This window comes from Ovis canadensis, chromosome 14, assembly GCF_042477335.2.
Source record: "Ovis canadensis isolate MfBH-ARS-UI-01 breed Bighorn chromosome 14, ARS-UI_OviCan_v2, whole genome shotgun sequence".
In the NCBI taxonomy this organism is placed as follows: Eukaryota; Metazoa; Chordata; class Mammalia; order Artiodactyla; family Bovidae; genus Ovis; species Ovis canadensis.
The window spans coordinates 42,728,490-42,743,946 of record NC_091258.1 but is presented as its reverse complement, the minus strand read 5'-3'; the positions used below and the strand labels follow the sequence as shown (position 1 = coordinate 42,743,946).

The following is a 15,457-nucleotide window of genomic DNA, read 5'->3' as shown; positions in this document are numbered from 1 at the left end:
TGGGATTCATGGCAAGAATACTGGAGTGGGTTGCCATTTCCTTCTCCAGCTTTACACATTATAGTGTGTATATATATATGTCAATGCTATCCTCTCAATCCGTCCCACCCTCTCCTTCTATATCTATGTCTACAAGCCTGTTCTCTGTGTTGGGGTCTCTATTCCTGCCCTGTAAATAGGTTCATCAGTACCATTTTTCTAGATTCTGTATATATGCATTAATATACTGATCTAAGGAACTCCTCAGTAAAAATTCAAGAAATCTTCATCTTAGAATCTATTTCTAGGAAGCTCATTTGTGATACTTACCATTCTTTATGAAATCATCAGATGATTTATTCATTTGTGCATCCATTCAGTTAGCAAATGTATGTTCAATAATCATTACATGTCTGACACTTAGTGAGGAAGCCATGGACCCTGCCCTCATAAAACATGCTTCTCATTAGCACACCAGACTTCTCCAGTTTCTCCCCACTTTCAGTATTTCCCAGAATTTAACACAGTCTCTCAGACTACTTTGTTTTTACTCATGCTTAAAATTCCTTCCCTGCTGTTCTTTTCCTGGTTAAACTCTACCCACCTTTCATCAGTTCAGTTCAGTTCAGTTCAGTCACTCAGTTGTGTCTGACTCTTTGTGACCCCTTGAACCGCAGCACACCAGGCCTCCCTGTCCATCACCAACTCCCGGAGTTCACTCAAACTCACGTCCATCGAGTCGGTGATGCCATCCAGCCATCTCATCCTCTGTCGTCCTCTTCTCCTCCTGCCCCCAATCCCTCCCAGCATCAGAGGCTTTTCCAACGAGTCAACTCTTCACATGAGGTGGCCAAAGTATTGGAGTTTCAGCTTTAGCATTAGTCCTTCCAAAGAACACCCAAGGCTGATCTCCTTCAGAATGGACTGGTTGGATCTCCTTGCAGTCCAAGGGACTCTCAAGAGTCTTCTCCAACACCACGGTTCAAAAGTATCAATTCTTCGGTGCTCAGCCTTCTTCACAGTCCAACTCTCACATCCATACATGACCACTGGAAAAGCCATAGACTTGACTAGATGGACCTTTGTTGGCACAGTAATGTCTCTGCTTTTGAATATGCTATCTAGGTGGGTCATAACTTTCCTTCCAAGGAGTAAGCGTCTTTCACCTTTCGTAATTCCACTCAAGTACAATGCCTCTCAGAAAGCTGTCCCTGACCATATCTGGTTTGTGCTGGATTAAGTGAGAGGTCCAAACTCAGTGTCAGTGCCTTTAGCTGGATTTGTCTCCCCTCTTCCCTCCTACCACCAAACTGTAAGCTTCTCGAGTATAAATTTTGACTTCGTTTCAGGCAAGCTTAATGTATTCAATGGCTAAATGAATGAGTGAATAAAAATGGAAAATTAATCTGGGGGAAAAAAAGTTTTGATTCTGTTATCCATAGGCCCAGTTATCTAAATATGATTAATTAGTAGCCCAATGTAATTTTATATTTTGAGGAAATAAATAAGATGGGATAAGATATTCCTTTCATATTCTGTGCAGCTTTTTCAGCAGCCAGTTTTTCCAAGTAAATTCAGTTGTGCTTTTTGGAGAACTTAAGTGTTACATTTTATATCCATCATATTATTAACCTTATGTTTCATATTTCTTTGATATGTATCCTTTTCATATTCTCTAAGCCCACGAATCTGATAGGTATCTTTCAAATGAAAACTACAAAGGAATCTTGAATAATACAGATTCTAAAAGAGCTGTCTTTATATAGTACATCAACTTAGCAGTACTCTGTCTTTTAAAAGGCTTGTATATAGTTGAAGTTATGATAGTTTATCTCCATATTTTTAAAAACATTTCTTTTCTTCCTCATTACCACACATGGATTTCTGTATAATATCCTTAACAAAATTCAGCTCTTGGCAAAGAATAATGTGTTAATTCTTATTTTCTCTTTTTCTTTTCCTTTTTTTTTTTAGGTACGTCTGTCACTAATGTAACAGCTACTGATGCTGATGACCCAGTTTATGGAAACAGTGCGAAGTTGGTTTATAGCATCTTGGAAGGGCAACCTTATTTTTCCATTGAGCCTGAAACAGGTTTGTGGCCTAAATTTTGAATTCTATTTACTATGTCATTGCTTCAGGGAAACACTTTTCTTGGGATGTGGATTATGAAATGCTCTGGTTAAGGAACTTCACTGCCTATCAGTAACATTTGAATGTGTTATTCCTGTGCAGTGCCAGGTACATGGCAAGCCTGACAATCATTTTGATACATATTAAAATGAATTGCAGATGCTTTGTAGAATATCACCTGTTTAACAGATGGCCTGGCACTGTTGTTCATCCCTAGGAAAAAAGTGTGCTTATACCTCAGGCCGACTTAGATATCAGATTAAGAATAAATACAATTACTTATTGGCTGCAAAATGCTTGGCAAGTAACATTTATAAAGATTTCTAAGTTTCAACTCACACATCTAAGAAGTGGAGTGGAACCTTCCTCATAGCCTTATAAAGATCAGATGAACCAATAAATATTCAGCACACAGTACATGGCATGTGGTAATCATTTCATGCATGGATATTATTATATTTGTTACTAGATTCCTCATTTGTTAAACAGGATTCTGATATCTGTGTACTAGAACTCTCATGAAAATATTATCATTTTTGCCAATATTAAATGCAACGAGTATCCTGAGTTCAATGGTATAGATTTTAGCAAACAGGAAATAAGTTATTAAAAAAAATAAAACAGGCAAACAAAAAAATCTGTTTTTAATGATTTGGCAGATAAGTTCATAAAATAACAGTTTTTGTAAATGAAGATATATCTTTTATTGTTTAATTTAACAGTGTAGCAAGAGAGTAAAGACACTGTGTCAGACTTTTTATAATCATGATTTTTATAGCATATTTTAAAATTACTTAAAATAGCATCATCTTTTGGGTACAGTTTTTTTCCTGCATCTGGTGATTTTGTCTGCAGACTTTCAAATAGAAAAGTTCAATATGTGGGCGCATATGCATTTGTTACTTTGATTCATGAGTTTTCAGCAGTATTGAGATGAATTTTCATGTCTTACTATTAAGTCAATTATTAATTAAATTAAAAATTTAGAGCTTCTTATCATTTTTTTTAATTCAAAGAAAAATCCTCATGCATTTAAAAGTGAGAAAAAGTGTATCTATACATAAATAGGTCATGGCTTAAAATTGAATTTAGATTCAGAAACAGGAAATAACTCTTGTAAAAGACATTAATCAGGGGCATAATCACATACGGGTTTCCTTAGTGAAGAAGTCTGCTATAGATGCCATCTCCTTTGTCCTCTTTGATGACCCTGGGGAAGAGTAGAGAAGGTGGTCAGCTCTGAATTTTAAGGGAAGAGAGAAACATCTGGAGATGTCCTACTGCTCGGCCAGAGTCACAGTGAGAGATGGGACCAGGGTTGGGACTCACACCCAGGGCTTTAATTTCAAAGCCACTGTCAGACATCTTCCAACTTCTCTTTTCAATGGCAAGAGTTATGGTATAGCGGCATTCGCAAAACAGAGAAGTACTAACTCCTTAAGTGAAATTGAATAATTTCCTCTTCGCTCCTTGGCTATTTTTTTTGTTTATTTGAATCTTTTGGTTCACTATTTACAGTGTAATATATTGAGAAACAATTATTGAGAAAGTATATTGAGAAGATATTGAGAAACAATTGATACATAGTGTTATATTAGTTTCAGATGTATAGCATAAAGACTTAATAGGGATTCCGTGGTAGCTCTGCTGGTAAAGAATCCATCTGCAATGCAGGAGACCGTAGTTCGATTCCTGGGTTGGGAAGTTCCCCTGGAGAAAGGATAGGCTACTCACTTCAGTATAAGAATACTGAAGCCCAGGTGAGCTTCCCTGGTGGCTTAGGTGGTAAAGAATCCACCTGCAACATGGGAGACCTAGGTTTGATCCCTGGGTTGGGAAGATTCCCTGGAGGAGGGCATGGCAACCTACTCTAGTATTCTTGTCTGGAGAATCCCCATGGACAGGGGAGCCTGGCAGGCTACAGTCCATGGGGTGTCAAAGAGTCAGACATGATTGAGTGCAGCACAGCGTATATTGTGAAGTGATTATCAGAATAAGTCTGGTTAACATCCATCACCACACAGTTGTATTTTTTTTCTTTTGATGAGAAATTTTAGGATCTTGGCAACTTCTAAATATATGACACAGTGCTAGTAATTATAGACATCATGTGCCATGCTGTGCTGAGTCGCTTCAGGTGTGTCTGACTCTGTGTGACCCTATGAACAGTCGCCCACCAGGCTCCTCTTTCCATGGGATTCTCCAGACAAGAATACTGGAGTGGGTTGCTATGCCCTTCTCCAGGGGATCTTCCCAACCCAGGGATTGAACCTGAGTCTCTTAAGTCTCCTGCATCGGCAGGCAGATTCTTAACCCCTAGCACCACCACACAGAACATTATATCCCCGGGACTTTTATTTTATAACTGTAAGTTTTTACCTTCCAACAAATGTCCAAATCAGCATTCAGTATGTGCCAGGAAGCAAGTTAGATATAAGGAGACAAATTCACAAAGGCTAATCTCAGCCTACAATATCTCACAATCCATTTTGGCAGACAGATTTTTTTTTTCAACATAAATACAAGGAAGCATGATGATGCCATTTAAATAATTTATATCTTTAGGAATAACTTACCATGAAGTACAGAGAATAAAAGCCTAGTACTAAGTCAGAGTATTTGGGCAACTTTAAATCTCATTTGACATATATTGCTATTTGCTTAATTAAATGTTGTCAGCAACATTTAATATGTACATTTTCACTCAGCATAATGAGTGTTTAATCTCAACACATATTCATTTTAGCCTTATCATGTCCAATTTGACAGATACAAAGTTATCTGATTCATATTTTAGAAAGTGTATTCTGGTACTGTTGTGGAAATACACTGGAGAGAAATGATACTTGAAGCATGTACATAGAAGTTACTTAATAAATACTGGTTGAATGCAGTTAAGGTTTTTAACTCAAGCAGCCAGAGTACAGAAGGAAGTAGAGGCAAAATTTAATAATAGAGTCAGCAACAGATGTTTAATAGCTTATCAATTATCAAATTGATATAGTTTATCAAATAGCTTATCAAATAGCAAATCACATATTGAAACATCAAGATGTTAAGTGAAAAGTAAGTGTTATTGTATAAATGTTTGCTTAATTATACTTGAGTTTGTTCAAATGAAAACAGAGGGTTAGTTGTTCCTAAAGGATCTAAATTTGTCTATCTCTGAGACCTTTGTTCATCTTTCTAAAAGAAAAATTGAGACTGGTGTGAATGCATGTGCACATAGAGGAGGATATAAAGGCAGAAGTACATTAAGAATATTTTTAAAAATTTTGTATTAGAAAAATGTGCAAAGAACATAGAATATTTGAATTTTTTATTTTCTAAGCAAAAGGAAAGAAAATACCCTTTCTGGTGATGAGAAGATTTGCATCATTTGCCTCATCTGTGAAATAGACTCTGACTTGGAGTTAGGAGGACAAGTGACTTCTTGGGGCTTAAAGACTGTGAAAGATAGAAGTACTGTCTTAGTTTCACTGCTGTAACAAAGTATGATAAACTGGGCAACTTAGAAGAATCAGACATTTATTGCTCAGAGGCCTGGAGGCTGGAAGTTTGAGATCAGGGTGGGCACGGTCAGGTTCTGGTGACTGCCCTCTTCTGAGTTGCAGAGGCTGTCTCTCCTGTTCCCTTGGAAAGAGAAGAAGCTAGGTCTCTGGCTTCTTTTTATATGAATGCTAATACTATTTTTGAAGGATTCACCCTCATGATCTACCTCTCAAAGCTGCCACCTCCAAATACCATCACAGAGGGGATTACAGTTCACCATATGAATCTGTGGAGAGTCAAAAACATGCAATCCAGGTTAGACATGAAACAAACTTAGGCAAGGAAGTCCATCACACTATAATTCTGACCTTAAACCCATGCAAGTTAGGAGAGGATATATGCTAAGGCAATGTAGATTCACCAGCGTCTTGACCAAACCTGTAGAGGTCCCTGGAACAAAGATTTCTCTTAAAAGGAGTCTCAGAGTGTACACAAATGGCCAGGCTTTATTATCACCTGCCTTGCGCAGCTGTTGGCCGAGATATACCTAGGAAGAGTAAGATACCCGCTTGAAACTTAAAACCAGTCCTAATTAGCCTCCAATTAAAATAAATAAATTTAAATTTTAAAAAATGGAAAAAAAACAACAAAAAAAGATAAAATATTTTTCTTGCCATCAAAAACAAAAACAAAAACCAGTCCTACATATGCCTCAAGTAATCATGTATAGATGTGAGAGTTGGACCATAAAGAAGGCTGAGTGCCAAATTAATACTTTCAGACTGTGGTGCTGGAGAAGACCCTTGGGAGTCCCTTGGACAACAAAGAGATCAAACCAATCAATCCTAATAGAAATAAACCCTGAATATTCATTGGAAGGACTGATGCTGAAGCAGAAGCCCCAGTACTTGGACCACCTGATGGAAAGAGCTGATTCACTGGAAAAGACCCTGATGCTGGGAAAGACTGAGGGCAGAAGGAGAAGGGAGTGCCAGAGGATGAGATGGTTGGATGGCATCATCGACTCAATGGACATGAAGTTGAGCAAACTCCAGGAGATAGTGAAGGACAGGGAAGTCTGGCATGCTGTAGTTCATGATGTCGTGAAGAGTTGCACGTGACTTAGCGACACGACCTCCAGCAAAAACTGGAATCTGGAGAATCATTTGAGGGAATGATCTGTATAGAGAAGACTGCCCACTGACCACTGTCAGCAACTCCTTGATGTTAGAATATATTCAATAAGGAAAAGAAAACTGTTGCAGGAAGGGGGACCCCCTTCCAGGGCCTGAGGGTGGGCTCTTGACTGACACTCAGAAATGAATTTTCCGAGGAGACACCTGTGCTCGAAGGCAAGAGACTTTATTGGGAAGGCGTGCCTGGGCAGAAAGCAGGAGGGCAAGGGAATTCAGGAGAACTGCTCCACCACGTGGCTCGCAGTCTCGGGATTTATGGTGATTGGGTTAGCTTCCAGGTTGTCTCTGGCCAATCACTCTGGCTCAGGGTCCTTCTTGGCGCTGCACACGTCACTCAGCCAAGATGGATTCCAGTGAGGATTCTGAGAGGTGGTAGGATGTAAGGACTGGAGTCTCCTCTTTCCTTTTGGCTTTTTCTGAATTCTTCCAGTGGGCAGTAGCTTGTTAGTTATGGATTGCCACAAGTGGTCACGTGACCACTGGCCTACCTGGCCAGGGTAGGCAGTTTCAGTTGGTGGTTCCACTGGCAAAACCCAAGGATAGGAGACAAGAATACATGTATGTGTCTTGTTTTACTCTCACAAGAATGCTAAGGACAGAACTCTGGACTTTGGAACACAGAAGTTCTGTTTTCCTGCTTGCTTGTTACATTCCAACTTTATGGACTTATTTCCTGTCACCAGAGCACATTAATTGCTCTGTCTCAGGGAAAGCTTCTCCTCTTGTTTTAGGTATCAGCTTAGGATTCAGAAATATTTGCTATTTATTCTGTTTATTCTCTTCTGTGAGCGTCTCCTAATCAGTAATTATCTTGTAATTGACTTGCTTATGTTTCTAAGTCAGTTTTCATGCTAGAATGTACAGCTCATGAAAGAATGGGGCTTGTCTAATTTGCTCATTTTGCATCCCTATGCCTAGCAGAGAGTTTGGCACCTGAAATTATTCAGTAAGTAGTTGAGACAGAAAGGTGTGAAGAAGGTAGGGTGGGTAAACAGAAGAGAAGGAAGGAATGAATTAATAAAGAGAAAAAGAAAAGCTTGCCACAACTTATAGAGATGTGGAAACAACCAGGAAGGGAATCCAGTTTGATTTCCAGCCTGTCTTCCTTCTGTCTATTTTTGTGGTAGGAAGAACACCACACCACCGTAACCTCACGTGTGATTTTTGTTGTTTTTACTGAGATTCACTGAAGACTCAAATTCATGTCATTTCCAAGTCTCGTGCTATATCTTAAGTGTCTAGCCAATGCAGTGCTATTCTGGTACTTGCAGAAATGAACCTTGAAACTTACAAACTCTTGCTCAGATTCAGTTCTAGATTAGATGTTGAGATGGAAAGGTTCAGGGAACCGTTGCAGCCATTGCAGAAGAAAGGATGGTTATTAATATATCTTCCTATTCTGGAGATCACTGTGATAGTAATAAAAATAATAATAGTAATAAAAGGTAAAATATTATTGTGTTTCTAAACCACAGTGAAGAAGGAAGAATTTCTGTCTCCAATTTTCAGTTGACAGATTTGTATTTCAGAGAAAGTAAGGTAAAATGTCTTCCCTATCCTTACATCAAACTCTGTCAAATTATAAACAACAGGAAGAATAAAAAGAAGACTATAAACAACAACCACCTCATTTATTGAACACGTGTTGTGTTCTTGGCAGTGCGCTAATTGGGTTTGCATGTATTATCAAATTTAATTTAATTTATGCCATACAATATTTTGAGGTAGGTACTAAATGTCATCTCCGTGTTACTGATGAGAAAACAGAGGATCAGAACTGATATTAATACATTTATTGCACAAGGTGTTTGAAGCAAGGTTTCAGGTGAGTCTCTCTGATCGCAAGATCCAGTTTTTCACATTCTCCTGTAACCCCACCTGACTCCCATGCATTGTGTCTCATTCCCGGGGCTGCTGTTGGTATAGAAATGGACCCATAGAACTTGGAATTGGGCCCAGGTCTCCTTTATACGTGGACACAGGAAACAGTTTGATGTCAGATAAGATGTGAGGCAGTAGTAATTGTAAAATGAAGTGTCATTTTTGTGAATAGCTTCAAAAGGCTGAAAATAGCTTATTTGTATTCTATAAATGTTTTCTCTCTTTCTCTCTCTTTTTTTTTTTTTGTTTTCCCCTCCCTGCCACCCCCAATACCATATGTTTGCTTGTAACATTTTGGGCACAGACAGGGAGAAATGTGGCATTTATTTAAAAAGCTACTAATTTGAGGACAGCAGTGAGAAAACAGTTGCAGACCATCCTAAGTGACTGAAGATGGAACATCTAAATAAAATGCAAGGCAAGTGAATAGTAAATGCTTAATTATCTGAAGAAATCAGGGTAAAGTTGCAGGACAGTGTGCACGTTGCTCCAGGCAATCAAGACTAAGAAAAATGACCAGCTACAAAATAAACCAAGTTAATTCACTGACCTTTTTTTGAGACTCAGACCATCTTTCTTCATTGGATACAAATAGCATTTGTCTCAGTGGAACCTGTAAAAATGAGCTAAGGCAAAAAGTACTCCTTGATAAAAATAATCCGTATAACAAATGGTTCTCTTTTATAAAAATCAAGGATAATACATAGAATCTTCATGAAATGCCTTCATGGAATTGAGTCATTGTTATAACTTCTGAGCCAAAGTGATAAACTGCAAACATAGAAGATCTCTTTTTTAAAAATATCAGGATTACATAAATTATCATTTCCACTGCCTTGAGGACTGGCTAAAGAATTTTCCTGTGCAGACCTTTGAGAAGAAATATTCAGATAAACTCAAGCTGTCCAACAATGCTAGGATATACATTGATGAATGAGAATCTCTTTGTAATTCACATTAAATGATACCTAGTCAACATCTACACTCTAATATTAAAGTCGTGTGCTAGCCATTGAGCATGCAGTGTTGTATATGATAAATCCTAAAAGAGACATATGTTCTTGCTGTTGTTTAGTCACTAAGTCATGTCTGTCTCTTTGTGACTCCATGGACTGCCACCTACCCAGGCCCCTCTGGCATGGGATTCTTCAGGCAACAATACTGGATTGGCTTGCCATTTCCTTTTTCAGGGAATCTTCCTGACCTAGGGATTGAACCCACGTAGCCTGCTTGGCAGGTGGATTCTCTACCACTGAGCCATCTGGGAAACCAAAATATGTGGGCAATCAGAACAGTGTGATAACATAGGATCCTTGGCAGAATTCTTTTTTTTTTTTTTTTGTAACTTATTTATTTTTTATTGAAGGATAATTCCTTTACAGAGTTTTGCTGTTTTCTGTCAAACCTCAACATGAATCAGCCATAGGTATACATATATACCCTCCCTTTTGAACCTCCCTCCCATTTCCCGCCCCATCCCACCCCTCTAGGTCGATACAGAGCCCCTGTTTGAGTTTCTTGAGCCATACAGCAAATCCCCATTGGCTATCTTTTTTACATATGGTAATGTAAGTTAACATGTTATTCTTTCCATATATCTCACCCTCTCCTCCCCTGTCCGCATGTCCATAAGTCTATTCTCTATGTCTGTTTCTCCATTGTTGCCCTGTAAGTAAATTCTTCAGTAACATTTTTCTAGCTTCTGTATATATGTGTTAGAATACAGTATTTATCTTTCTCTTTCTGACTCACTTCACTCTGTATAATAGGTTCTAGGTTCATCCACTTCATTAGAACTAACTCTAACATGTTGCTTTTTATGGCTGAGTAATATTCCATTGTGTATATATACCACAACCTCTTTATCCATTCATCTTTTGATGGATATCTAGGTTGCTTCCATGTTCTAGCTATTGTAAACAGTGCTGCAATGAACAATGGGATATGTGTGTCTTTCTCAATTTTGGTTTCCTCAGGGTATATGCCTGCTAGTGGGATTGCTGGGTCATATGGTGGTTTTATTCCTAGTTTTTTAAGGAATCTCCATAACATCTTCCATTGTGGCTGTATCAGTTTACATTCCCACTAACAGTGAAAGAGTGTTCCCTTTTCTCCACACCCTCTCCAGCATTTATTTTTTGTAGACTTCTTGATGAGGGCCATTCTGACCAGTATGAGGTGATAGCTCATTGTAGTTTTGATTTGCGTTTCTCTAACAATGAGCAATGTTGAGCATCTTTTCATGTGTTTGTTAGCTGTGTGTATGTCTTCTTTGCAGAAATGTCTGTTTGGGTCTTTTTGCCACTTTTTGACTGAGTTGTTTGTTTTTCTGGTATTGAGTTGTATGAGCTGCTTGTATATTTTGGAAATTAATCCTTTGACAGTTAGTTGTTCATGTGCTATTTTTTTCTCCCATTCTGAGGGTTGTATTTTTACCTTGCTTATAGTTTCCTTTGCTGTGCAAAAGTTTGTTTTTTTTTAAAATCAGGTTACACTTGTTTACTTTTGTTTTTATTTCCATTACTCTAGCAAGTGTGTCATAGAGGATCTTGCTTTGATTTATGTCATCGAGTGTTCTGCCTATGTTTTCCTCTAAGAGTTTTATAGTTTCTGGTCTTATATTTAGGTCTGTAATCCATTTTGAGTTTATCTTTGTGTATGGAGTAAGGAAGTGTTCTAATTTCATTTTTTTACATGGAGCGTTCCAGTTTTCCCAGCACCATTTATTGAAGAGGCTGTCTTTGCCCAATTGTATATTCTTGCCTCCTTTGTTAAAAATAAGGTACCCATAAGTGCATGGGTTTATTTCTGGGCTTCCTATATTGTTCCATTGGTCTGTATTTCTGTTTTTGTGCCAGTACCATACTGTCTTGATGACTGTAGCTTTGTAGTATAACTTGAAGTCAGGAAGCTTGATTTCTCCAGCTCCATTCTTCTTTCTCTAGACTGCTTTGGCTATTTGGGGTCTTTTGTGTTTCCATATGAACTGTGAAGTTTTTTGTTCTAGTTACGTGAAAAATGCTATTGGTAATTTGATAGGGATTGCGTTGAATCTGTAGATTGCATTTGGTAGTATAGTCATTGTTACAATATTTATTCTTCGTACCCAGGAACATGCAGTATCTCTCCATCTGTTTATGTCATTTTATTTATGTCTTTTATTTCTTTCATTAGTGTCTTATAATTTTCTCTGTACAGTTCTTTTGTCTCCTTGGGTAAATTTATTCCTAGATATTTAATTCTTTTTGTTGCAATGATGAATGGGATTGATTCCTTAATTGCTGTTTCTGATTTTTCATTGTTAGTATATAGAAATGCAAGTGATTTCTGTGTATTGATTTTGTACCCCGTAACTGCTAAATTCACTGGTTAGCTCTAGTAATTTTCTGATACATCTTTAGGATTTTCTAGGTACAGTATCATGTCATCTGCAAACAGTGAAAGCTTTACTTCTTCTTTTCTGATCTGGGTTCCTTTTATTTCTTTTTCTTCTTTGATTGCTATAGCTAGGACTTCCAACTGTTGAATAATTGTGGTGAAAGTGGACACTCTTTTCTTGTTCCTGATCTAAGGGGGAATGCTTTCAGTTTTTCACCATTGAGACTAATGTTTGCTGTAGGTTTATCATATATGGCCTTTACTATGTTGAGGTTGGTTCCTTCTATGATGATTTTTTGAAGAGTTTTAATCACAAGTAGGTGCTAAATTTTGTCAAAGGCTTTTTCTGCATCTCTTGAGATGATCATATGGTTTTTATCTTTCAATTTGTTAATATGGTATATCCCATTGATTGATTTGCATATATTGAAGAATCCTTGTATCCCTGGAATAAACCCAATATGATGGTGTATGAGCTTTTTGATGTGTTGTTGAATTCTGTTTGCTAAAAGTTTGTGGAGGATTTTTGCATCTATCTTCATCAGTGATATTGGCCTCTAGTTTCCTTTTTTTGTGTCTGATTTTTTCTTTTTCTTTGTCTGATTTTGGTATCAGGGTGATGGTGGCCTTGTAGAATGAGTTTGGAAGTGTTATTTCCTCTGCAATTTTTAGAAAGTTTTAGAAGGATAGGCATTAGCTCTCTGAAATGTTTGATAGAATTCTCCTGTGAAGCCATCTGGTCCTGGGCTTTTGTTTTTTGGGAGATTTTTTTTATCACAATTTCAATTTCAGGGCTTGTAATTAGGTTGTTCATGATTTCTATTTCTTCCTGGTTCATTCTTGGAAGATTGAACTTTTCTAAGAATCTGCCTATTTCTTCCAGATTATCTATTTTGTTGCCATATAGTTGTTCATAATAGTCTCTTATAATCCTTGTATTTCTGCATTGTCTGTTGTAACCTCTCCTTTCTCATTTCTTTTTTTTTTTTTTTTCATTTCTAATTTGTTTGTTTCTTCTCTGTTTTTTTCTTAATGTGGCTAAGGGTTTGTCAATTTTGTTTATCTTCTCAAAGAACCAGCTTTTAGTTTTATTAACTTTACTATTGTTTCTTTCATTTCTTTTTCATTTATTTCTGCTCAGGTCTTTATGATTTCTTTCCTTCTACTAATTTTGGGAATTTTTTCTTTTTCTTTTTCCAGTTGCTTTAGGTGTAAAGTTAGGTTTTCTATTCAATGTTTTTCCTGTTTCTTGAGGTGGGATTGTACTGCTATAAACTTCCCTCTTAGAACTGTTTTTGCTGCATCCCATAGGTTTTGAGTTGTGTTTTCATTGTCCTTTGTTTCTAGAAATTTTTTGATTTCCCTTTTAATTTCTTCAGTAACCTGTTGGTTATTTAGAAATGTGTTGTTTAATCTCCATGTATTTATGTTTCTTACAGTTTTTTTCCTGTGATTGATATCTAGTCTCCATAGCATTGTGGTTGGAAAAGATGCTTGATACAATTTCAGTTTTCTTAAATTTACTGAGATTTGATTTGTGATCCAAGATGTGGTCTATCCTGGAGAATGTTCCATGTGCACTTGAGAAGAAGATATATTCTTCTGCATTTGGATGGAATGTCCTGAAGATATCAATGAGATTCGTCTCATTTAAAGTATCATTTCAGACTTGCGTGTCCTTATTAATTTTCTGTTTTGATGATCCACCCATTGGTATGAGTGGGGTGTTAAAGCCTCCTACTACTACTGTGTTATTGTCAATTTCTCCTTTTAGGTCTGTTAGTGTTTGTCTTACGTATTGAGGTGCTTCTACGTTGAGTGCATAGATATTTATAATTGTTATGTCTTCCCTTTGGATTGATCCCTTGATCATTATGTGATATCCTTTCTTATCTCCTGTAATCTTTATTTTAAGGTCTGTTTTGTCTTATATGAGGATTGCTACTCCAGCTTTCTTTTGCTTCCCATTAGGATAGAATATATTTTCCCATCCTCTAACTTTCCAAGAATTCTTGAGATGGGGATGCTGAGGAGTCCAGTGAAGGCATCTAGTGTTGAAAAAGGAGATTAAAGAAGCCTTTTAACAGGTAGCATTGGGCCTAGAGACTGTCATACAGACTGAAGTAAGTTAGAAAGTGAAAAACAAATATCGTACATTAACGTATATATGTGGAATCTAGAAAAATGGTACAGATGAGCCTATTTGCAGGGCAGGAATAGAAACACAGGTGTAGGGAACAGATGTGTGGACATAGTAGGAGGGGTGAGGAGGTAGGATGAACTGGGAGGTTATGATTGACATATATACACTACCATGTATAAAATGGGAATGGGCTTCCCTAATAACTCAGTTGGTAATGAATCTGCTTGCAGTGCAGCAGACCTCAGTTTGATTCCTAGGTTGGGAAGATCCCCTGGAGAAGGGATAGCCTACCCACTCCAGTATTCTTGGGTTTCCCTTGTGGCTTAGGTGGTAAAGGATTCACCTGCAGTGTGGGAGACCTGGGTTCAACTCCTTGGTTGGGAAGATCCTCTAAAGAAGGGAAAGGCTACCCACTCTAATATTGTGGCCTGGAGAATTCCATGGACTGTATAGTCCATGGGGTTGCATAGCATGGAACATGACTGAGCGACTTTCCCTTTCAATAACTTTCACATGTGTAAAAGAGATAGCTAGTGGGAAGCTGTTGTTTGGCACAGGGAACTCAGCTAGGTGCTCTGTGGTGACCCAGAAGGGTGGGATGGGGTGGTGGTGGTGGGGGGCTCCAAAAGGGAGGGGATATACATATATACATATAGCTGATTCACTTCATTGTACAGGAGAGACAAACACAATATTATAACCCAATTATACCCTGATTAGAAAAAGGTAACCAACATGGACCTACTGTATAAGCACAGAGAACTCTGCTCAATACACTGAAATAACCTAAATAGGAAAAGAGTTTGAAAAGGGATAGATCCATGTATATGTATAACTAATCACTTTGTTATATGCCTGCAACTAATACAACATTGCTACCCAACTATGCTCTAATATAAAATAAAAATTAAAAAAAATAGGTAGTGATACTAAAGGCTGTGTGTCCTGAAAACCTGTTTCCATTAACAGGTAATTGTTCCAGGGTAAGGGAGACTGTTAAATAAGGCCTTTTAACATGAAGAAATCAAGAGAATATGAGGTCCAGGGGAAAAAATATATATGGAGGTGATACTGAAAAATTCAATAGTTTTCAATTCCTGAATCGTATCAGAAGATTTTTACTTTAAGAGATGTTTCTATATAAGATAAACTTAGGTGCTAATTTATGAATCCGAATTCCTATTAATTTTTTGCATGACTTTGTTTTTGGATGAGTGCCATCACCTCTTGGGACTAAGTATCCAATTTTTAAAAA

The 15,457-nt window shown here is 37.5% G+C and overlaps 1 protein-coding gene across 1 annotated transcript in view; it reads left to right on the top strand.

Moving 5' to 3' along the window:
• CDH8 (cadherin 8) overlaps window positions 1-15,457 on the top strand; it is a 397,524-nt gene that overhangs the window by 195,589 nt on the left and 186,478 nt on the right. The window contains exon 4 of the mRNA XM_069548935.1: window positions 1,954-2,073. Within this exon, the coding sequence (XP_069405036.1) occupies window positions 1,954-2,073 (120 nt within the window). The remainder of the gene's footprint in view (window positions 1-1,953; window positions 2,074-15,457) is intronic.